This window comes from Simochromis diagramma, unplaced genomic scaffold (assembly GCF_900408965.1).
Source record: "Simochromis diagramma unplaced genomic scaffold, fSimDia1.1 OVJJ01000483.1, whole genome shotgun sequence".
Classification (NCBI taxonomy): Eukaryota; Metazoa; Chordata; class Actinopteri; order Cichliformes; family Cichlidae; genus Simochromis; species Simochromis diagramma.
Genome location: NW_024386835.1, coordinates 945,703 through 969,626, shown reverse-complemented (window position 1 = coordinate 969,626; position 23,924 = coordinate 945,703). Strand labels below are relative to the sequence as shown.

General features: G+C 41.2%; 2 protein-coding genes across 3 annotated transcripts; both read left to right on the top strand.

The window, feature by feature from the left end:
* The first annotated feature begins 4,965 nt into the window (after positions 1-4,965).
* irf6 (interferon regulatory factor 6) lies at positions 4,966-9,990 on the top strand. Its single transcript, XM_040028682.1, has 8 exons — positions 4,966-5,210; positions 5,546-5,724; positions 6,400-6,595; positions 6,685-6,783; positions 6,876-7,136; positions 7,624-8,016; positions 8,221-8,339; positions 8,587-9,990. The coding sequence occupies exons 2-8, from the start codon at positions 5,551-5,553 to the stop codon at positions 8,815-8,817; spliced, it is 1,473 nt and encodes a 490-aa protein (XP_039884616.1). The 5' UTR covers positions 4,966-5,210; positions 5,546-5,550; the 3' UTR covers positions 8,818-9,990.
* A 4,732-nt stretch (positions 9,991-14,722) lies between these two features.
* Positions 14,723-23,887, top strand: eps8l3a (EPS8-like 3a). 2 transcript variants are annotated; one of them, XM_040028681.1, is made up of 20 exons: positions 14,723-14,925; positions 15,624-15,703; positions 15,820-15,893; positions 16,156-16,220; positions 16,312-16,470; positions 17,309-17,458; positions 17,557-17,621; positions 17,711-17,802; positions 17,904-18,016; positions 18,154-18,271; positions 18,798-18,871; positions 18,971-19,045; positions 20,100-20,245; positions 20,353-20,569; positions 20,655-20,680; positions 20,753-20,849; positions 20,940-21,047; positions 21,553-21,638; positions 23,389-23,521; positions 23,633-23,887. In XM_040028681.1, the coding sequence occupies exons 2-20, from the start codon at positions 15,639-15,641 to the stop codon at positions 23,642-23,644; spliced, it is 1,875 nt and encodes a 624-aa protein (XP_039884615.1). In that variant the 5' UTR covers positions 14,723-14,925; positions 15,624-15,638; the 3' UTR covers positions 23,645-23,887. The 2 variants fall into 2 exon arrangements, with proteins under 2 accessions (XP_039884615.1, XP_039884614.1); XM_040028680.1 differs by having other exon boundaries at positions 16,153-16,220.
* The last annotated feature ends 37 nt before the right edge of the window (positions 23,888-23,924 follow it).

Here is a 23,924-nt window from a genome sequence, read left to right as displayed (position 1 = left end):
GTTAACATGTTGAAAGATTTAAAATCTCCTGTCATATTTAACCTTTGACCTCTCCTTCAAGGTCAATAGATTGATCTGAAGGGCAAAGTGCTAATAACGGGACATAGAATTAATTCATTTCTTATTGCCATTGTTTGCATTGGCAACATACAGACAATCAAATATTGGGATACTAAATATCACATTACTTTATTGTGGCTTGTTATTTAGATTACAGTAACAGGTTATAACTGTTTACAATAAGAAAAGTAAAGTATTGTATTTAAAAAAACAAAATAAACTTGTGATCAAAATCTTTTTTCACATGATATTTTTGTTACAAACCTTTAAATGAATTTTACTAAAAAATGAATTGAATGCTACATGTGTGCTATCCATCATCCATCAGTCCTCTTCCACTTATCATAAGTCAACAGTTAAAAGTAATATTTTCAAATATAAAAAATACAAAAGTAAATACTGCCCAGGCAGTGAGCTGCCTTGACGAAGGTCTGCAGAATGCTCAAAGTGCTTCATATTACTGTCCACTCTTAGATTTTAGTTCAGACTTTTTAAAAAATTATTTATTTATTTATTTATTTGTATGAGGGAGTGTTTGGACATGAGAGACATTGTTCAAGAATCCAAGAAAATCAGAACAAATGATCTGAAAGTGAATTTTTGTGTGTATAAGCTATCTACTGATACCACTGTTTTAAGCCGTAGAGGCTTGCTTTAGTGGGACACCATTTCAGTCTTCAGATTCACTGTCTGCCAATTCCTGTATGACTTCTATCCAGTGTTTATTATGCATTACAAACTTGGCAGTATTGTTTGACACATCAGAGGTAGAAGGGATGGTGCAATGGTGTGAGAGCCACAACCTAATGCTAAATGTTAGTGAAACTAAAGAAATTGTTTTGATACTAGATGTAAAAGAGATCATAGTTTGGTCTTAATTGGTGGACAGAAGGTTGGGCAGGTAACAATATTTAAGTAGACGTTAACTTACAGTTTGTCAGTTATAGTAGTTTCATCATGTGAATCCAAAATGCTGACTTTATCTCATTTGCAGTAATTACATGCAACTTTTCCATGTAATTTTGAACAGTTTTTAAATTTTCATTCTAATGGAATCCGGTAAAATGAAATACTTGATTGGTATACATTCAGTTTATACCAAGCAGGATGTCCTTAATGATTATTTATGTGAATGAATAAACATTTTATTTAATATATTTCCATTGCATTTTACTCACACATACTCCGGCCAGTGTTTTTGTTAAATCTATTATCCGACATGCAGAAAAATGCAGCATTTCATTGAAACATGCAAACATACATTGGAAAAACAGTATCTAAGGCAAAAATGAATTTGGACAGTTCTCTGAAGCTTGGAAGTCAGTATTTGGCATCAGAATCAGAATCAGAATCAGAATGGGTTTTATTGCCAAATGTTGAGCAGGTTTACAACATTAGGAAATTGCTGCGGTGCTTCAGTGCAAACATGCTGTCATAAATTGCGCTTAAATAGACATGAAAAAATAAAAGTAAGAATAAGAATTAAAAGTGCTACGTAGAAAGATATATGCATGAGATATACATGAGATATATACATGAGAATAAGAATTAAGAGTGCTACGTAGAAAGATATATACATGAGTGCAGGTGGTGATCAGTGCCAAAACATGGAATCATGCAGTGAACACAGCGTAGGGTCATGAGTTAGTGGTGGGGACAGTCGTACGTTTATTGTTCATGTGTCCAACAGCAGAGGGGAAGAAACTGTTCTTATGGCGAGAGGTTCTGGTGCGAATGGACCGGAGCCTCCTGCCTGAGGGGAGCAGGTCAAACAGACTGTGTCCAGGGTGAGAAGGGTCAGCTGAGATCCGAGCTGCACGCCGCAGTGTCCTGGAGGTGTACAGGTCCTGCAGAGATGGGAGTCTGCAGCCAATCACCTTCTCAGCAGAGCACAAACACGCTGCAGTCTCTGTTTGTCCCTGATAGTGGCTCCAGCGTACCACACGGTGATGGAGGAGGTGAGGATGGACTCGATGATTGCAGTGTAGAATTGCATCATCGTCCCTGTTGGCAGGTTGAATTTCTTCAGCTGCCTCAGGAAGTACATCCTCTGCTGGGCTTTCTTGATGACGGAGGTGATGGTGGGCTCCCACTTCAGGTCCTGAGTGATGGTGGTACCCAGGAAGCGGAATGAGTCCACAGAGGTGATGGGGGTGTCAGTCAGGATGATGGGGGGAGTGGGGCTGTGTGCTTCCTGAAGTCCACAATAATCTCCACTGTCTTCTGGGCATTCAGCACCAGGTTGTTGTGGCTGCACCAAGACACCAGACGTTCAACCTCCCTCCTGTAGGCAGACTCATCCCCGTCCGAGATGAGCCCAATAACGGTGTGTCATCTGCAAACTTGATTAGCTTGACAGACTGGTGGGTGGAGGTGCAGCAGTTGGTGTACAGGGAGAAGAGCAGGGGAGAAAGAACACAGCCCTGAGGGGAGCTGGTGCTGATGGTCCGGGAGTCCGAGACATTCTTTCCCAGCCTCACATGCTGCTTCCTGTCCGTCAGGAAGTCAGTGATCCACCGGCAGATGGGATCAGGCACATTCATCTGGGAAAGCTTGCCTCGGAGATGGTCTGGAAGGATGGTGTTGAAGGCAGAGCTGAAGTCCACAAACAGGATCCTGGCGTAGGTTCCTGGGGAGTCCAGATGCTGCAGGATGAAGTGTAGGGCCATGTTGATGGCGTCATCTACAGACCTGTTGGCTCTGTATGCAAACTGCAGGGGGTCCAGGAGGGGGGCCGTGAGGGTCTTGAGATGGGAGAGAACTAGGCGCTCAAATGACTTCATGACCACAGATGTCAGAGCCACGGGTCTGTAGTCATTTAGTCCAGTGATCCTAGGTTTCTTGGGGACAGGGATTATGGTTGAGGACTTGAAGCAGGCAGGCACATGACATGCCTGCAGTGAGGAGTTGAAAATGCCAGAAAACACTGGGGCCAGCTCGTTTGCACAGTGTCTGAGGGTGGCAGGAGACACACCGTCTGGGCCGGGAGCTTTTCGAGCATTCAGCTCTTAAACTGCTTCCTCACATCTGCTTCATGAATATGAAGAGTTGTGGTGGGAGGAGGTGGTGTGAAATCCTCTTTTGTGTGGGGTGAGGAGGGGGGTTGTGTAGGTGAACATTTGAAGGTGGTGATGGCTCTATGGAGGGGGGAGAGGTTGGGGAATTAGTGTCTCAAAGTGCCTCTATTGTTGGGCCGTTGGAGGTGTGAAGGCTGCCTGATGGCTCGTCAAAACGCAGTAAAAGTCGTAAGGGTGTTGGCTAAGAGCAAGTCATCAGTGGAGTGGGGGTTTTAGGCTTGTAGTTTGTGATATTCCTAAAACATTCCACACAGAGGCCGAGTCATTCTCTGAGATCTGCTGCTGCATCTTCTCAGAGTGCTGATGTTTAGCCACTGTCCACTTCTTTAGTGAACCTGTACTTGGCCTCTCTGTGGCAGTCCCTGTCTCCGCTTCTGAACGCCTTTCTCTTTTCCAGCCACAGCTTTTTGAGTTTAGGAGTAAACCAGGGTTTGTCATTGTTATAACTCATGATGATTTTCGTATGAACACCCTCTCTTACCCAAGCTGTTTTGTAATTTTTAACTAGTCTTCAGAACTGTTGTACCTTTCTCCTAACACCATACCCACACTCAACATGATTTGAACCAAGAATTTCAAATTTGGATTCCTCACATCATAACAGCTGTTGCCACTGACTTTCACTGAATTCCAGTTCTTGTGTAATTTGGATTTCAGTGAACAGTAGACGGATCAACTGAAGAGTCAAATTCATCCCTCCGTCATGTCTTTTTTTTTTTTTTTACTTATTTCTTGTGGACATGACTTTCAGGTACTGTTCATCTGATGTAGATAGTTGTTGTTGTTTTTTTATTGTTGGCATTTTTTTATAGATTCAACTAAAGAAATTGGAACAAATTATGTGTTTTTGCAGCAGGCTGCTAGTAACTAAGTAGCTAAAGGTACAATTTAGAACACATTGCTGCATCTATTCCCAATTTCCACTTCTACATATAAAGAAATGAGTGATTGCGCATGACTTTTGCTTGTATCTCAGTTCTTGGAGTGCCTCCCACTATTTTATCTATGAAATCATCTATTAAACCCTTTGCAGCCCCTAAGGTCACATTTATGTTGGGAGAAACTGGAAACATCTGTTAACCGCACTGGATCAGACAGATCGTGGTGATACTGCAGGCAGTTGGCAGTAAACTGACCCTATCGCCCCAAGCAAAAGAAAACAAAAAAAAACCCCACAATTAGCATCACACAGGAAGCAACAAGCACATGATGCATGCTGTGCCAACACCGGGAAAAATCACAAAAGCGGGCCAAGTGACACGCTTTCTGCAGTCCATGAGCGGTTTCAGGGAGTGGTTTGTTATTGTCGGCCTGTTTTTGGCTCCTAATGGTGATAGGATCATCATCAACCGTCCACTTGTCTGGAGCAAACTCATAGTGTGCATTGTTTTGTTTTGTTTTTTTTCGTCGAAACGCCTCTTTTTCCTGCCAGCTGAGTCATGTCACACCGGTCGCGCTTTTCTTAGCCAAACAAAGCAAGTGTGTGAGTATAAAAAATAAGCATGTAAAGCTGACAGGACACAATTAGTTTAAGTGTTCTCAAAAAGGCCAGCTTTACCCCCCGCCAAAAAAGCTCTTAATATTAATTGTCCCAAAAAGCACGGTGTATCTCGTTCTATTTATTTATTGATATATTATAAATAAATATCAAAAGGAATGTAGAGTATCCAAATTACGAATCTGATCAAATAAATTCCTAAAGGACAAAAATAAAAAATGTCGTTCTCGTCGAGATAAGCTGAGATATTCGTGGAAAAATAAAGTGCCCTGTCCACATGCTTGGTGAAAAACGATCACCCAGCTGCTCAGAAAAGGTGTGCCGCCGGTGTGACGTCACACTTCTACCTGAGTTTCGGTGTGGAAAGGGAAGGACCAAAGGAGTGACGAACATCAGCCATTCTGAGCTCCAGCTCTCCGCCTGTCGTTGTTATTAGTCGCCTTTCGTGGAACCGGTAATCGGTGAGTTCGCTTCGAGGGGAGATTGGTGGGGAGTTTGGAACCACCGAAGCGCTGTTATTTCCAGCTGCTGGTTAACAGGCCGACGAGATCTCCAACTTCCTGCTTTGCCCACAGGTATGTGTGTCGTCTTTTGTTTTCGTGTTTGCTTGCGTCGGGTGTTTGATTTTTGGACTGGATTGGACTGACACACAGATACTGCACTTCACATATTATTTAAACACACCGTGCAAAATCGTCATACGAGGCCTAGTCTGTAAGTAATCTGGCAAACAACTGAAAGGTCGCTCCGTCTGCCAGAGCTGAAGTCCAGCAGCTCTAAAATGTTTGTTTCCCCCTGATAAGTGCTGCAGCGTAGTTTGCCGTGGGGTGCGCTAAAGATCATGGGGGTGTGTGGGGGGGTTATTAAGACTTCTGAGGGTGGACTGATTTCACTTGGGTTTTCTCGGCAGTGAGGATGGCAGTCACCCCTCGGCGTGTCCGCCTGAAGCCCTGGCTGGTCGCGCAGGTGGAAAGCGGGCGATACCCGGGATTGACGTGGCTTGACCGTGAGAACATGCGCTTCAGGATCCCATGGAAACACGCCACACGGCACACACCCCAGCACGAGGATGAGGACACCATCTTTAAGGTAAAGATTCACTAAAAGAGGGGTGTCTGCCTGTGTGTGTGACTTTATTCCTTATACCTGATCAGAACTTGTACTTCTGCAGAGACAGTGAGGAGGTTTAAGCAGGGGTTATGCTAATTCATTCCTGGTTAATATCCTTTTAAAAAAATACCCTCTAATAATAATAATAATAATAATAATAATAATAAGTAGGACTTTTAATAAAACGTCTGGCTTTGCAGCCCAGTTATATTTTGTTTCTCTGGGTCCTGTTGAATGAAATTTTATGTAGGTGTTTTATTTTATTGTTCTTCTGTAAACCTACCAAATTAAACAGGAGAGGCATAAAGGGAAAAGGTTGTGGCTCATGAGGTTGTTTTCTTTTCTTAAAAAAAATAAATAAGTAAACTTTTTTTTAAAGAAAAGAAAACAGAATTTGATCAGCATAAACTTTGTTGTGACGAGGTGTGTGTACCTCGTGAAAAATTGAGCCTCTGGGCTTGAGTCTTTTCATTCTGACATAGCTGTGAATACATTATACAGCTGTTTCCTGACAAACATGCTGACCCAGCATCACTCAGTAAATAAAGAACACTGGTTTTATTTATTTTTAAAGTGAGTGCATACTGTGCATAAATAGAAATTAAAATAACTGTGTGATACTGATCCCTTCATTTGGTCTAAATATTCCCCCAGGCATGGGCTGTGGAGACCGGAAAGTTCCAGGAGGGAGTTGACGAACCTGATCCTGCAAAGTGGAAAGCTCAGCTTCGATGTGCCCTGAACAAAAGCAGAGAATTCAACCTCGTCTATGACGGCACCAAAGAGATCCCCATGAATCCTTGGAAGATATATGATGTCTGTGACATCCCCCAGCCCCTCAGCAACCACGGTAAATGAGAGTTCTTTAATGCGGCTCGCTCTCGTCTTTCTTCGTTCATCTTTAATTTTGCAGTATTTGCCACCTCCCTCACTCCGCAGGCTCTTCAGATGCTGGCCCCTGGACACCCGGGGATGATGATGGTCTTGAGGAAGATATTCCAGATACTCCAGAGTCTCTGCCTCCATACCCATCTAATGGTGAATGGCTTTGTCTAAAAACATTACACCTGTTTCTGCAATGTCCAGTTTGATTGCTTATTAACAGTAAATGAATTATTTTCTTCGTGTAGGCACCCCCTCTCCTCTCATTATGTGGTCTCCGATGGGTTCTGAGTCATCCATGCAGCCTCCCAGCTGTCCCCCATCAAACGAGGTCTGGCCCAAAGAGGAGCCTGTTAAACCCTGGCCTAAAGAGGAGCCCGTGGATGTGGAGATGCAGCAAACGACACACGACATGCCCCCAGTTACTCTGCCCGATCCGTCTTTGCAGCCCCCTCCCCTGCCCGACGGCTTGTTTGCCTCTCCCGAAATGTGGATCAGTTCCCTTCCAAGTGAGTGTGAACTGTTGCTAAGACACGAGTCTTGCACCTGCTTGCTTGGCAGACTTCAATTTAAAATAACAATTTGAGCTTTTTGTTGTGGCAGGCTGAGGTGTAGGGGATACCTGCTGTAGCTCCCCAAGTGCAGTTGAACTTCGTGACATTTGATTGGTTTAAATTAGGAAAATATAACATCAGAAAACCTCTTCTCTAGACAGCAATACTTGCTGGTTTTATAAAAAGATAGTTTCAACTCCTCTGCTTTAAGCTTGAAGATGTCACTATTCCTGTTGTTGTTTTTAAATAAACAGAACTTTTTATTAATTAATTGAGAATATGTGTCCAGTATGTGCACCATGGTCGTAAAATTGAAGTTTCTGCTTCTCTGTGACCTCTCCTTTTTCAAAAATTAAGCTTAGTTCTTTTTCTGTTTTTACCTAAAATATAGTTTTATTGCATTTTCCTTTTTAACACGCTTCCACCTTCATCTCTGACCCAGTGACAGACTTGGAGGTGCAGTTTCTTTACAGAGGGAAGGAGATGTGTCCTACAGCGACAGTCAGCAACCCGCTAGGCTGCAGGCTGTTCTACGGAGACCTCGGGCCCATGGTCAATCAGGAAGAGCTGTTCGGCCCAGTGAACCTGGAACAGCTACGCTTTCCGACCACGGAGCACATCACCAATGACAAGCAGAGGGTCTTCACTAACCGCCTTCTGGACGTGATGGACAGAGGTCTGATCCTGGAGGTCAGCGGCCACGATATCTACGCAGTCCGTCTCTGTCAGTGCAAGGTGTACTGGTCTGGCCCCTGCGCTCCAAATCCAGCTGCTCCGAATCTCATAGAGCGGCAGAGGAAGGTCAAACTGTTCTGTCTTGAGTCTTTTCTCGCTGGTATGTATTAATGTCACTTCTTTTTAATAAATGAGATACAATGTGTAGTTAAACATCTTTACACTGACAAAAATGGGAGTTTCAGCAGTTTGGCCCATGCCTTAAGATCAAGGTGGGCAGGTGTGGCCTGCAATGTAAAATGAGTTTGAGCACCTGTGGAAAAGCATTTTTTTATAAATATATCTTTTTTTGTTTGCTGTGCAGGTGTGATAGCTCAACAGCGTGGCCAGGCACCAAGCACTCCTGACTATGAGATCAATCTGTGTTTCGGGGAGGAGTGGCCAGATGGAAGACCCAAGGAGAGGAAACTTATCATGGTCCAGGTAAAGAAATGTGTAACATAATTTAATGGTCATCAAAGGATGATGGAGTCGTGTCATCGCAGCACGCAGAAATAATTTTTGAGTCTTTTTGCCTATAAAATGTCACTAAGTCATAAAAAATGACAGCCAAAAGTTTAAAGAATCTTAAGAAACCAAAGATGATAAGTGTTCTATCTTGGAATTTTTAAACAAATAAGCTTGCAAAGTGTCTTTTCCCAACACTTAACGGCCCTCTTTCACCCTGCAGGTCATTCCAGTGGTGGCCCGAATGATAAGCGAGATGTTTTCTAGCGACAACACGCGGTCACTTGACAGCGGCAGCATCCGCCTCCAGATTTCCATCCCAGACATCAAGGATAACATTGTGACCCACCTAAAGCAGCTTTACTGCCTGCTACAGACCCACCAGGGCCCGGAAAACTGGGCGTTGCCGCCTGGCTCAGCCCTGAACATCCCCCCGGCACTGCAGAGTCAGTGAAACACGTAAACCTGTGAACTAATAATCACCGATCAGCCACAACATTAAAACCACATGCCTTATGTACAGTGTAGGTCTCTGTTGTGCCACGTAAACAGCTCTTGCTCGTTGGGAAATGTACAGGCGATGTCTGGGTGTGTCCTGGGATGTTGGAACTGCGTTCTTTGTGTCCTGTGTCAACTCCATGGGCTCTTTAAAGTTACTCGAGTGGTTTTTAAGCACTTTCCACTGAGTCATTGCCAAAGTAATGTAGTATTGTGTATAGAACAACCTTTAGGGGGGAGGTACACGTCAAAGTAAGATGAACGGGCTGAATGATTCCCAGCAGACTGTTGCATTGTAGCAAAGATGCCATTCACATCAGCTGTCAGTGGTTTTAATGTTGTGTCTCATCGGTGTTTATCTATGTATTTGACACTACACTTCATCTGATGGTTAGCTACTGTAAGCAGGGAACTGCTTACAATCATATTCAGAAGTGTACTCAATACTGTAGGATTTATACCCTTTTCAAATTTTCTCTAGTATAAATGTGCCGTGTTTGTGCTTTTCTCTATATAAAAGTCGTGCCTTGAAGCCTGCATTACTCAATATCTGCAGAAACCACAGACCGATGCTGTGGCTTCACTGGCCAAAGTCCTGCTTGTTGCAAGACAACATTTAACAGAGTTAATGAGTTACAGATATCACGCTGTGCCTTATTTATCCTGAAAGGGTCCTAGAGCCTGCCATTCATGAGGGGCAGAATGCTTTTTATGGTTTTCAGTTTAAATATTTTGAAGCTACGTGTTTAGCACGAGATTTATAGATTTTGGAAAAATAGATAAATGTGAATTAAAGTTTGGATTAATAGATTTTTCTACAGTTCATGCATGACTACACAGTTCAGTGGTGCCCAGCTACTTGAGATCGGTGTGGAAAAAAAATCTTTTTTTGTATGTATGAGTTTCGTGGTCAGCTGGCCCATAGTTTCTGTGATTTTTCTATTTACTCTTATAGGATAGTTTCCATATCTTTTGTTTCATTGTACTAAACAATACTGAGTAATGGGTTTGTTCTGAAATGGATGCTGCTGCTGCACTTTGGGTCTGAATTGTTTTATGGCTTGTTGAACGTAACTGTATTTAGCCTGTGATCGCATGTTTATTTTATCAATAAAAGCGTGACTGTGAATTTGTGTGAAATCCTTTCAAAAATACAAATTATGCTCGTCTTTGAGCCATAAGAGTAAAATGCACTTTATTAGTTCCATGATGTCATCACTCGGCTGCTGCAGATGTGTCAGCTGCACATCAACGATATGGATCTCCTGCTCTGTCACATCCCAACCGTGCTCTGTTGGATTTGGATCTGTGGACTGTGAGTACAGTGAGCATAGATCCTCACAGACCTCTGAAGAGGTCATGCATATGTACTCAGTACTTTGTTTGGGCCCCTTTTGCATGAATTACTGCATCAATGCAGCATGGCATGGATGCTATCAGCCTGTGGTACTGCTGAGGTGTTATGGAAGACCAGGATGCTTCAATAGCGGCCGTCAGCTCTTCTACATTGTTCAGTCTCATGTCTCTCATCTTTCTCTTGGCAGTGCCCCTATAGGGTTCAGGTCAGATGAGTTTGCTGGCCAATCAAGCATAGTAATCCAATGGTCATTGAACCAGGTTTTGGTACTTTTGGCAGTGTGGGCAGGTGCCAAGTCCTGGTGGAAAATTAAGTCAGCATCTCCATAAAGCTCGTCTGCGGAAGGAAGCATGAAGTACTCCAAAATGTCCTGGTAGACGGCTGCGTTGACTCTGGACTTAATAAATCACAGTGGATCAGCACCAGCCAGATGACAGGGCTCCCCAAATCAACACAGACTGGAAAATACACACTGGATTGTGTGCCTCTCCATTCTTCCTCCAGACTCTGAGACCTTGGTTTCCAAATGAGATGCAAAATTTGCTCTCATCAGAAAAGAGGACTTTGGACCACTGAGCAACAGACCAGCTCTTTTTTTCTTTATCCCAGGTAAGATGCTTTTGATATTTGTTGTTCAGTTCTTCCACACTTTTCCCTTCCACATAACTTTCTATTAATGTGCTTTGATACAGCACTTTGGAAACATCCAGATTATTTTGCAATTACCTTTTGGTAGTGATGTGACGTTCTGTATCGAGGCTTCGAAGCTTGTGTCGAGTAATGGAGGGGGCGTTTCCGCGAGGCTTGCTTCATTTATGGGAGGAGCTGAAAATGATGACGTCCGAAGCCTCGCTGCCCGGCTTTACCACGTGACTGGTTCATGAAGTGGTTCGAACTTTGCCGCGAGATATGACAGCGATAGAAACCCCTCAGACTTCATTCAAAATGTGGGTGTTTGATGGAGAGTTGCGGTTAGTGAGAGTTTGGAGACAGTTTGGAGGTTTATGAGAGTGAGGAGAGAAAGTCAGGAGAGAATGGAGCCAGCTAAGAAGAGGAGGATGTCCTCCCCTGTGTGGGAACATTTTGATTTTATTCCTCCCAACAAGGTATGTAAATTTCTACAGAAGATGTATTTTCATAATACTGATGGTGCAATACAATTTATGTTAAGCGGCTTTACTTTTGTACAAGGTGAAGTGTTTGCTATGTGCCAGGGAGCTGGGATATAACAACACCTCATCCATGCTTAGGCACTACAGAGCTTTGCATGAGAATAAGGGGAACACCGATTGTGGAGCAAGACCAGGTGAGCCATCAAATGCAATGATAATATAGCATGCAGTAATGTTACTAAATGATATAACAATATTATACAGCTGTAATAAGTTACGTGTGTGATATTTATATTTGTGCTTTGTCTTTATTGTCTTTCCTCAGGAGAACAATCTCAAATAGATGAAGACCTGGTTAGCATGGTGATTGAGGACTCACAGCCATTTAGCACTGTGGAGGACAAAGGATTCAAAAGATTTGTTAAATCATTAAATCCTAGCTATGTTCTCCCCACTAAAGGTTATAAAAGCAGTGAAAATTTAGTTTTTACTGAATAAAATATGGGCAGGACTGAGGCCTCAGTGTGTAGCTGTCCATACCTCAACGTTACAAAAGCACAAACACTGTCCACACCCCAACCACACCTCACCTCCCAGTAAATGATCATTTCCATTTTAAGCATTTCCAAATGATCATTTTCCATACTGCCAGTATAAATATACATAGTATACTGCCATCAATACAATATAGATGTTTTACACACTCCTTTTGTTGTTGACATTTACAGGCTGTGTGCAAAAGGCCACACTCTTCAAATTCATGCCAACTAATATTTTTACGTCCAGTAGATGTCCTACTAGAGCAAATGAAGCTTCAAGAAGCTTTGCGCTGGGGTGAACCAATTGGATGAAAAGCTTCAGTGCTTCATGAAGCTTCATCTGCCCATCACTACCTTTTGGGGCTTTCCCTTCTTATGGAGGGTGTCAATGATGGTTTTTCTGGTCAGCAGTCTTCCCACTGAACCAGACTGAGAGACCATTTAAAGGCTCAGGAACCCTTTGCAGGTGTTTTGGATTAATTAGCTGATTAGAGTGTGACACTTTGAGCCTACAATATTGAACCTTTTCACAATATTTACATTTTCTGAGCTTTTGAATTTGGAGTTTTCATAAGCTGTAAGCCATAGTCATCAAAATCATAACAAATAAAGGTTTGAAATATCTCTCTTTGCCAATCAATATCATATTTTTTTTTCACCTTTTAAGTTTAGCTACTGAAATAAATGAAGTTTTGCATGATATTCAAATTTTTCAAATTGCATCTGTATGGTGTTCACAGTATATACATACATATCTATTAAATCACCTTTTTCAACCTATTCTGATATTCAGTGTGAACTTCAGCATGTTATCGTGATCATGTGTAAATATCTCATTGCATGGGGTGTCCGCCATGTGATGTGCTGATTACATGTTAATGTTAACAAGAAGATGAACAGGTGTCTCCAGTGAACTGGCTGGTATGTGAATGTCTGCTCATAAAAAAACAGACTTTGTTAAAACTTTTATTTTTGCTGTTGATTCTGGAGGTTGAGAGATATTTGAGTTAATTGCAAATCAGCTTCCCAGAAATGATAAATGTGCTCAATGAAACACAGCTGACCTCCAGTGGTTTAGTTAAACAACAGCAAGCATGAGATCAGCACAACATACTGTAGTGTTAAAGTCACAGAGCAGGCACTGAACGTCTGTTGAGTCACTTACACTTAGAAACCTTTAAAAAATTATGTAAAATTTAATGTATCACAAATCTATGTGACAGTGATGAATTAAACTGTTAATCTGACAAACATCTGTTCCTCCAGCCAGAGCCTCTGATCAGTGTATCCTCTTTATTTTGGAGGTGGTCAATTTCCAGCGCTCATTTTTTTATTTCTTCGACTGAGAAAATGTTGATATTCGTCAGAATATCAATTTGAAGGACATTCAAAGCTCTTATTTGGATGTTGATAGCCTTTTGTTCTGTTCTCTGTCAACAGGATCCCACATTGCTTCAATAATGTTTAGCTCCAATCCATGACCAATTGTGAGCCACTCAGCATTTTCCATGTCTGCTTTTTTAATGCCATTTTTGTTGTTTGAAGTCTGTCAGCACTTGGAGGCATTTCACTGGCTTGAGGTTCTAAGCAGTTATCTGCCTTGCCTCAGGGCAAACAGCACCTCTAGGAAAGAATTATATGTTTTTGTCTCAGGCTGTTTATAACAAAGTGCCTAAAGACACAATCGGGTCCTTTGCCAAGTTGTCTGTTATGTGTAGACCCAACACCGATTCATCCCTTGACTCAGGAGCCTTTTTAATGTTTGAATGACTCATAGGTCATTCTTAATTAGCGTTGCAAACAAAAACATTCTTCTGATAATGATCACAAACAAGGACTGAACTGAAAGTGAGTGGAAAAGTAGCCAATTCTAAAGAAAAACTTTGATAGACCGCCAGAAAGCCTGGAGAACTATCACTCAAAACCACTCATAAAAAAGTTCTGGCTCCTTGGAAATAAAAACTAAGGAAATGAGGGATGACTCAAGGGTTTTCTCAACATAGGTATTACACTTTTGAATAATATTGCCGCTTTGGGTAGTGACAAAAGAGCTCATTTTTTTCAGGTTTTTATACATTTAATCTGGTGTGTAACGTCATGCTTTTATGATTTGTCATATTTTTGGATTTGAAGATCTTAATCTGCAAAGCTTCTGCCAGTTACAGCGGCTTGAATGAGCAAAGTTCCCTCTTAAATACAGCAAAATGGCAATAAAAAAGTAGCAAAACTTTAATGAGACATTGTTTATAGTACAACCATCCCAAAATAATGACATGGTACAGTAGCCACTTCCTGCTGTTCAGCAGGCTCCTCGGTTTACTTTCTGGAAGGGCGATCTCAGTCGTATAGAAGCAATCAAAGCAAATGTGGTGAACAAATTATTCTCAATCTGGTAAAGTTTTCATAGATCATTTGAGCTAAATACATTCACACTGGATGCTGTGACACGCTGTGTCTGGTTAATGTTTGGCTTTGTGATATCTGCTAAGAGGACATAAAAACCAACAAGCCAGGTAGATGGTGTCATAATCCTTTTTGAACATTTATAACAGGGCATTTAAAGCTAAAGGAAGGAGACGTAAAAGGGAGACTTTAAGTGCTACAACGGTATTTAGATTTCCTTCTCTCTCTCTCTTTTAACCTTGTTTCACTTGTACCCATTTAGCATTAGCCCCAAATGTATTTATGTATAGAGAATACAACAGATATACAGATTACATAACAGCAGACTATTGAACCAATATGGAAGAATAATAAATTAAGTAGTGTCCTCTTATCTTAATATTTACAAATGGAAAGAATGCAAAATGCTGATCAAGTTTTCTTTGTAGCATTTATTGATGGGAGGGGATTTCCACGATATCTGGTAACCTTTGCTCAAACGGGATACCACTAAAGATCTCACGCCCTCATCCAGGTGGCTCTTCCACAGATCCGGACTTTGTCCTTCTCTCTGATGAGGAAGTCTAAGCCGTACATCGACAGAGTGTGGGTTTCAAACATGAGCAGAGTTTGACTGGAAGCAAAAACAACGCATAAGGAACTAACAACAAAAGGTAAGAACTGGTGACAATATCAGCGGTACACTGAATATGTCTTTATTGTTTGTCTGAACGATGTACGGCGAAGGCCTGCTGAAAGGTTGGACTTAGTTCTTCTCTTTATTCACGGCTATCAACATAATTTAAAAACATGCTTTTCAAAATAAAATTTAAAGAATAAGGGAAAACTTGAATAATTATGTAAATGAATTCGTGGTGTGGTTTTGAATCCAAACTTTTAAAGGTTTAATGATTTTGATTTCCACTGATTGTCATTACGCCACTTTTCCACCAACTACGCATCATATGTCAGTCAGGATTTGAACCTCATGTATTCTTCATATGTCATTAATCAAGATCTGATTTAAGTGTTCCCTTAATTATTTTGATGTGTAGATAGATAGATAGATGTTAGATGTACAGTGCATGTTGTTTTAGTTGTATCATATTTGTGTGTTGTGTTCAGTGTGTTTGGTCATGTGTCACTGCAGGTGTGCAGTTGTGATGTAACCGACCACATTTCTGTGTTACCACAAGATTGATTTCTTGATCCGTTTATAATTCTCCGCGTTTTAATTTAATTTTCATTCCTCTAATTAGCTCAGACTTAACACAATAAATCTGTAAAAGTGGAAGATTTATGGGTTGATTTCAGATACAGGTGGGTGAGTCCACTCACGTATGACGTGTGTATGATTCATGTGATGTTCCAGGTGAGTCCAGTCAGTATGTTCAGGAATAACAGCCCCTTTGGCTGTGATACCAGCAGCTATGCAGACTCCCTCCAGTCCAAGTATGTATTCTGGCAATTTTTTATCTGGGCAACAATCAATTGGCTGATTGCTTTATTCATTTATTTTATTCAAAGGTTCAAAGGTTTATATTTGGGTTTTTGTTTTTCTGTGACAGTGGTTATTCCACGATGGATGAAGCGCCATCACGGCTCTCAAATATGTCGAGGCCAAGTGCAAAATCAATTTACTGTAAGTAAACATTGCTGTTAAATGTACTAATAGGTTTTAATTTCATATATATAACTCTGATTTATCTTATTGGATATTTATTTCTTTTATGACCTTATGCAACTGATCATTTGACTATGTCATTGCTGCCTTTCCATCCTAAATATTTCAATTGTCAATTGTTGTTATTATTATTATTATTATTATTATTATGCTTCCACCTTTAATTGTATTTGTGAAAAGAAGAACAAAGACCATAAAGACCTGCTTTGTGTTTCAGCAGTGCAGAGGCAGGAGTATGCAGCATCAATAAACAAGATGATGGGCAACTTTCAGTGCAGGGTGGAGGTGGAGTATTAAGAACATTTTCTATTATACATCCAAATGTACGTGTCTCTGGATAGTGTCAAACTTCTGTTTTAATCCTTCTGTGCCGCAGCACCTGTTCACCTGTGACCTGGACGGGAAGGACCTGAAAAACATCACAGACTGTGTGGACCGTTTGAACCTGCTGGAGGAGATGGGTCATGTGTGGGGTCAGAACATGCAATTGGAGGTGCAAGGCACCAAAATGATGCTCACAGACATTGAAAACAAGGTAACAACCACAGCGCAGCTTACAAAAAGTCTATTTAAACTGGAATGAGTTAATTGGATGAGTTATCATTAAATTTGTGCCAATTTGCATAAATGTCTGATATCAAAAGTATAGTAAAATGCAGACCCGCTGTCATGTGTCATACAGGCGGGTTGAAAGTTCTGGGCAGAGCTAATAACATGGAGAGGCAACCACGTGTATGTCAGTAAGAGGAAAATGCACATTTGCCAGTAGCATTTCACCTTAAAACCATTTAAAACCTTATTTATTTATTAGGATTTATTTATTTATTAGGACACACTAACCAATAAAGTAAAAACATACCTGGATAAGAAACTCACTGCGGATCATTATCGGTCATCGCCTGCCTAGAGCCCAAACATCAACATTATTGAAGCAGTGTAGGATTATTTTGACAGAGAACAGAACAAAAGGCAGAAACATCCAAAGAAGAGCTTTGAATGTGACTCATGAAGAACTATTCCTGAAGACTACTTAAAAAAAAACCCCAAAGGAAAACAAAGAGAATTCAGACTGTGTTGAAGAATAAATGTGGTCATGTGAAATATTCATTTTCAAGTTCATTAGAATCATGCAGACTTTGTTTTTGGCTTTTGTACTCTATAGCCATTTATTTTTTTAAACATTTTAATACATTCATTTACCTATTTTCAGTTTCTCTAGCAAAACATAAAAACATGGAGCTGTGACTCCAGAGGTTTTCACAGTACTGTTTAATGATGTTCAAGCTTTTCTCCTGCAATGATAGAAGCTATAAAAACATGTGAATCAACAACGCAACATCCTCTGTGATGACTTTGCTACTGTGCTTTTTCAGGACGAGCTGGAGTCGATGCCTCTCAGTGACATCCAGGAGTTCACCGCTGTGCTGAACTCCGGGGTGTTTAACTCTCTGCTCACAGTGTCAGTCCAGGCCAGGAAAAAACGCAACCACACTGTCTTCATGTTCCAGTGTGATGATGTCAGGGTGAGGGCAAACCGGCCGAGATGGCTGCCATCATGACTCAAATCAAGCGAAAGCAAAGGGCAAGTGATTTTCTAATTCTTTCTTCTGTTTTTTTACAGGCCGACTATGTTGAAAAACATCTCTCACTAGCACTGGCACGCCAGGGACAGAATTCAGGCATCAAGTACTGTAAAATTTCTGTGTCCATACACTTTAATCTTTATTAAAGTTTTCTTCGTGAAACTGTATCTCACCTTTTTTTAAAAAAATCAGAAATGAAGGAGTGAAACCTGCAGTAATCCCTAAACCCAGCGAGCCAGAGCCTGCAGCTGAACCAGCGTGGCAGTGGAGTGAGCCTGACTATGGTAAGGTTGTGACAGCATACATGGTGGTACTGATGCACTGTTATTGGTGTGATGATGGCGTATTCATCCTCTTTTTCATCTGTTTGTGGTTGTGTGTATAGAAGACCATTTGCATGATCCTGAAATGTTACTGCCTGAAGATGAGGAGGATGATGAGGAGCCCTTCATGCGTAAAGACGTACCTCGTTCATACACGGAGCTGGACAGGAATGTGGTGAGTTTTCTTTAGGAGAAGTATATTTTGCTTCTTCTTTGCGTGCTTAAATCAGAAAGCATCTTTAATAACATCTGATAAGGGAAGAATAAATGAATAAATTCCTCTTTTTTCAGTGGCTTTTTTCTTTCTTGCAGGATATGTTGAATCATATTTTAAGGGACATCGAAATCTTCATGGGACAATTAGCTGCAGCAGAAGCTAAAAATGGAAAGAAGAAGAAGACGAAGAAGAAGAAGAAGAAAAAGGGGAAAGGTCATTTTACGCAAAAAATTAAAAGCACACTTGAAAAAAAATCCCATTTTGTGTGAAATTCACAGCTTCCAGCAGCGCCTGGTTTAACTCAATTCAGTTTAATTCAATTAAGTGTTATTTATGTAGCACCAAATCACAGCAACAGTTGCCTCAACGTGCTTCATATTGTAAGGTAAAGACCCCACAAAAATACAGAGAAAACAGAGAAAACCCCAACAATCAGAGGACCCTCTATGAGTAAGCACTATGGCGACAGTGGGAAGGAAAAGCTCCCTTTTAACAGGAAGAAACCTCCAGCCTAGACCTATTGCAGGTCTAGGCTGCAATAGGTCATTACATAACTGTAGATTGCTGTGGGCTGGCTGAAATGACAAAGACTATAATCTGTATTTAAACAAATGTATTGCCTTTACTTTAAGCTCTATATTTATATAAAAATACATTTTATTCTAATAAATATTAGCAGCTGTGATGTCTGCATGTTTATTTAATTATTTATCTTTATTGTTTGTTTTTTATTTTTCAGTCATGGACAGCATGCCCTCTCAAGAAGAATTTGAAGAATGCCTCCATAAAATTAAATTTGGCTTAAACCTGCTGGTTTGTTTCCCCTTTTCCATTAACACAATATCATCATGCTGTGGGTCTGTGTGTTGTTCCTGTGTAACATACAGCATGTGCGACATCTTTCTTTGACAGGGGGAGCTCAATGGAAAGATCAACAATCCCAGTGCTCCTGAATTTGTCCGCTCCTTTTTTGCCTCGTTAAAATTCGTAAGTGACTATTAAAAACGTTTTTGGCATCACCTTTAGAATTTCCCAGCACTGTTTCCACCTTCACACATACGCCCACCCACACACATGCAGGTGCGCGATCACAAATATAACAGAAAACATAAATGGATTAAATTAATGATAGTCTAGAGTGGGCAGTGAGGAAGAAATCTGAGGAAAGATAACAAGGACATTTAAAAAATCACGCATAACAGAGCTGCTTAAAAGCAGGACTAAAACAAAATTGGTTTTAAAAGTCATTTCTTCAAAGCCGACTCTCCTCACACAGGTCATTTCAAAACCGAAGCACCCTGACTGTGAAACGTAGTTAAAAAGATGTTTTTTCACAGGACTGCACCCCATGATTCATTAGCTTGTAGAACCACTTTTAGCACTAATTGTTTTGTGACTTTATCAGTCTCTCACATCACTGTGATGAAATTCTGGCCCACACCTTTTTACAGGGTTGTGTCAGTTAATTGAGTGTTGTGGGCATTTTATTTATGCGCAGCTCTCTTAAGGTCGCCCCACAGCATTTCAGTTGGGTTAGTTTGGAGGTTGCAACACATCCATTCTTTTCTTTTACAGCTGTTCTGTTTGAAATATGCTGCTCTGCTTGGGATCATGGTCCTACTTATAACCAGTTTAATGAAAGCTTGAAGTGTTACACAGAGGGCCTCATGTTTGACTTCAAAATACTTTGCAGTTCATGGTTGCTTCAGTGACTGGTTTCCAGGTCCTGTGGCTGCAAACGAGCCCAGATCATCACCCCTCCATCGCTGTGCTTGACAGTTGTTATGAGGTGTTCATGCTGATATTCTTCGTTTGGCTTTTGTAAAAATGCTGTCACATAAAGAACTGTTAATGAGTGTTTAAACACTGGGAATTAACTTAACTGGGGATTTGATTCTCATTTGCTCACTGGCTGGACTTTAAACTGCACAGACACCTTCTGCTGTCATCTCAGCAAGCCTTCCACCTGCTCAGGGTGGGCTGTGCACACCACTATTCCACTGGACTTATATTTGTTATTAATTGTTAATGCCCTCATCAGGTGGTGTCACACTGTCCTGAGGTTCTGCCGCCCAGCATTATTGCACCGTTGCTGACGCCTCAGTGTATCCGTCTCATGAGTGAAGAGGCGTCCACGGAGGAGGACGAGCTGTGGCAGTCTCTGGGAGATGCCTGGAACATTCCCAGGTGTAACAAGACATCTCTTATACTTTGACTTCTTTTTGTTTACAGCTGAGAAAGTGTTCTGTTAAATGTCAGCAGGGCAATCAAACATGTACTCTTACTGTTATCAGTACCCAGTGGCCAGAAGATGATGAGGACATCCCAACCTACACCCCGCAGTTCTTCGATGGCTGGCAGCCCCCTGAAGTCACTGCAGAGCCTCCCCCCACTCCACCTCTGACCAGACAGAGGAGTGCACCCAAATCTGTGGCCAGACCAAAGAGCCCACAACCTGCACCCAGTAAACCTGTGACCAGGCAGGAGGATCGGCAACCTGCGCCCAGTCAGGTAAACGAAGCATTCAAGTATCTTCTAGTTACTTAAATAAATAACACAGAAGTTCACATCAATGCTATTTTCTTCTTCCACACAGACGTATGCCAGTTGGAAACCTACAGGGTACGCATGAACACACAAAGGAGTCAATGATTCAGTGCAAAGTGAGTGTTTTTGATTTTGACTTTTTCCCAGCTCAGTGGAGCCAAAACTGCGAGAAGTGCGTGTGAAGTCTGACTTCATTTCAAGAAACCAAAGAGAGCTCACCGTGAGAAAAGGAGAAACAGTTCAGGTATCAGCAAAGTGACTCATCCGATTTTTCTGTCCCTACTCGCATTTGTTTTGTTAACTGCCTCCATATTTGCTTTATTTGTGCCTACAGCTGCTGGACAAGTCCAAGCAGTGGTGGAAAGTGAGGAATGACAGAGGGGAGGAAGGCTTTGTCCCCAGTAATATCCTGAGCGATAATGATCACCAACCTGATGAAGAGGTTACCACTCAGCAGACACGAACACGTTACAGTTCACATTAAACTCAGTGTTGTAGAGACACACAAACACTGAATTATTCCGAGCGTAGATGATAAGAAATAAAAAGCATGTTTGTGTAGGATTAGACTTTTGCCAAGCCACAGGTGCTAATGGGAGTGATCCCATTCCTGTTTCATTCCACACTCCAGGAAACTGGGAATTTGCTATAAATACAAGAAACATTACTTGTAATGAGTCACTGCTGAGTGTTTTTGCCCTTCTAATCTGATGTTTACTTGTGTAAAACAAAGCAGAAAGCCCAACAAAGACAGGAAGTAAAACTTTCAACTGTGTAAAAGAGACCAGGAATTACAAAATAAAACAGGAACGGACATGAGCAAAAACCAATAATCATATAGTTTAAACTATATAGCAAGCTGTATGTGCATTTTTATTTTCATACTTAATTAAAGTAATACTACTTTACACTTAAAGTAATAATACATTATCGTTCCATTTTCAAAGGAAATTGTGGCCTCACCTGTCCTAACAAAGAGGTCCAAGCCTGCCGAAGTGAAAGCCTGGCTCGAAGACAAGGGCTTCAGTAAAATGTGAGTACAACCAGAATTCTTCACTCCCTAATGTAATGAATTGGCTGTGCGGGTGACCTTGGTGTTAGTTTCTGGCATTTACTATCCAGTGTCTGCATAAAAAGAAACATGAAGGTCAGAAAGATCAGCTGAAATATCAGGGAGGGACAAATGTGGACAAACTGTTAAAGAGTAAAAATGGTCTCAGATGTGGATGATCAACCTGCTGTGACATGTGCAATCATCTCTGTTCTCCTTCATATTAATATTAGTGTTATCAATTATCAAAATTATCGCAATTTTCATACATTTCAGCTTTATTTATTCATTTTTTCAGTCTGTTAAGTATAAATATTAAAAACAACCTTAGCTGAACAACAAAACATGACATATTAATGTATACTTTATTAACCCTGTAGGAAATTGCTTAGTCCTCTGCATTTAACCCATTCTACCAGTAAGCAGTGGGCAGCTACCAATCCAGCACACAGGGAGCAGTGTGTAGAGACGGTACCTTACTCAAGCCCCAAAACTATTCATGGCAGCGGTGGGATTCAAAGACACTGGAGCCTTAATCCAGCACCTTAGACCGCTCAGCCACGCTACCGATTGCACTGTTATTATGTATTTAATCCAAGAAGCAGAAGCACCGTGTGAAAATCTGAGTTCTCCTTTACCCTCTTAATCTCTATAGAAGCAGTAAGTACTGATCATCAGCAAGTGTGAGCAACTCTATAAAAGCTGAAGTCTTGGCAGTTTGCATTGCCAAGACATAAGCAATGATCTCATTTTCAAATAGTTTGAAGTCTTTCACTCTACAGTGAGAAAGATTTTTCGAAAATGAAAAACATTCAAGATTTTCCAATCTTCCCTGGAGTAGACTTTTCAACCCAAGGTCAGACCATGCAATGCAGAGGAACTGCAAAAAATCCAAGACTCACACTTTTCAGACTCTCAGCATGTTAAATGTAAAAGTTCCTGACAGCATAAAGACTGAACAACTATGGCTTGTTTGGAAGGATTGCCAGGAAAAAGCCTCTTCTCTCTAAAAAGAACGTGGCTGCATGGTTTGTGTTTGCCAAGCCTAAGCTACACTAAGAACAAACTACAAGACTTCTGTAACAATGACCTTTTGACAGATGAGATCAAAATGTTTGGCCACATTTGGGAAAAGCCAAACACAGCATATCAGCACAAAAAAGAAACACCTCATACCACCCGACAGCACGTTGATGGAGGGGTGATGATTTAGGTTTTGTTGGCAGCCACAGGCCCTGGGTATGATGCAGTCTTTGAACTGACACAAAATCTTTTGAGTACCACAGTATTTGTAGAGTCTAATGTGAGGCCATCTACCATGTTTGGCTAAAAGTGAGTGATGCAACAATGATCCCAAGCACAGCAGTAAATCTACAACAGAATCACTGAAAGTGAAAAAATACAGGCGTTGATCCAAAGTCCAGACCTGCAACTGACTGAAATGCTGTGGTGGTACTTTAAGAGAGCTGTGCATGGACACATGTCTACAACTTAACAGAAGAGTGGGCCAAAAGTTCTCCATAATTACACGAGAGACTGTTAAAGTCATACAGAAAATGATCACTTCATGTTTTTGTTGCTAAAAGCGGCTCTGCAAGATAGTGAATCATGGGAGGTACTTAGCTTGGCTATATCTGCAGGTATATAAAGACACAGCTGTGTGTACTGCTGCACACTAAGCAGGTTTTCCAAAGTGTGAGAAACACAGATCCATGTTATTTATCTCCTGCAGCACTGTACGCTGTCTCGGCGTGGTGAGCGGCGCTACGCTTCTGGGCATGACCAGAGAGGAGCTGAAGGTGATGTGTCCCGAGGAAGGAGGCCGAGTCTTCTTCCAGTTAAAGGCAGTCAGGTCGCAGCTAGCCGTAAGTGACAAAGCACTGCTTCACTCGCTTCTCCCATCCATGTGGAGTTTCTATAGAAGCATGCTGCATGTAGCACAGACAACTCTGCTCTGTCTTTTGTGAACACTTTAGGCTTCCAGTTAAGTGAGACCAGTGACGGGACATCAAAGGGGACAGAAGAGGACCAAAAGTGGTCACCGATGATCAGACTCTGAAAGCTCAACTTTGAGCTTTGAGTTTACAGTGCATACTTACGTCTCGTTTGAAATCGATTTAGATATATATATATATATCTATATATATATATAGATATATATATATACACATATACATACATACACACACACACACACACACACACACACACACACACACAGATAGTCGTGTTGTGTAATATAAGATCAGTAATCGCTTGAATTCTGTA

Excerpts from the sequence above, each read along its gene's own strand:
- irf6 (XM_040028682.1), top strand. The coding sequence starts at position 5,551 with ATGGCAGTCACCCCTCGGCGTGTCCGCCTGAAGCCCTGGCTGGTCGCG. Across the intron at positions 7,137-7,623 it reads GTGGATCAGTTCCCTTCCAA|TGACAGACTTGGAGGTGCAG; the intron begins GTGAGTGTGAAC and ends TCTCTGACCCAG. Across the intron at positions 8,340-8,586 it reads GGAAACTTATCATGGTCCAG|GTCATTCCAGTGGTGGCCCG; the intron begins GTAAAGAAATGT and ends TTCACCCTGCAG.
- eps8l3a (XM_040028680.1), top strand. The coding sequence starts at position 15,639 with ATGTTCAGGAATAACAGCCCCTTTGGCTGTGATACCAGCAGCTATGCA. Across the intron at positions 18,272-18,797 it reads GAAGAAGAAAAAGGGGAAAG|TCATGGACAGCATGCCCTCT; the intron begins GTCATTTTACGC and ends TTTATTTTTCAG. Across the intron at positions 21,048-21,552 it reads ATCACCAACCTGATGAAGAG|GAAATTGTGGCCTCACCTGT; the intron begins GTTACCACTCAG and ends CCATTTTCAAAG.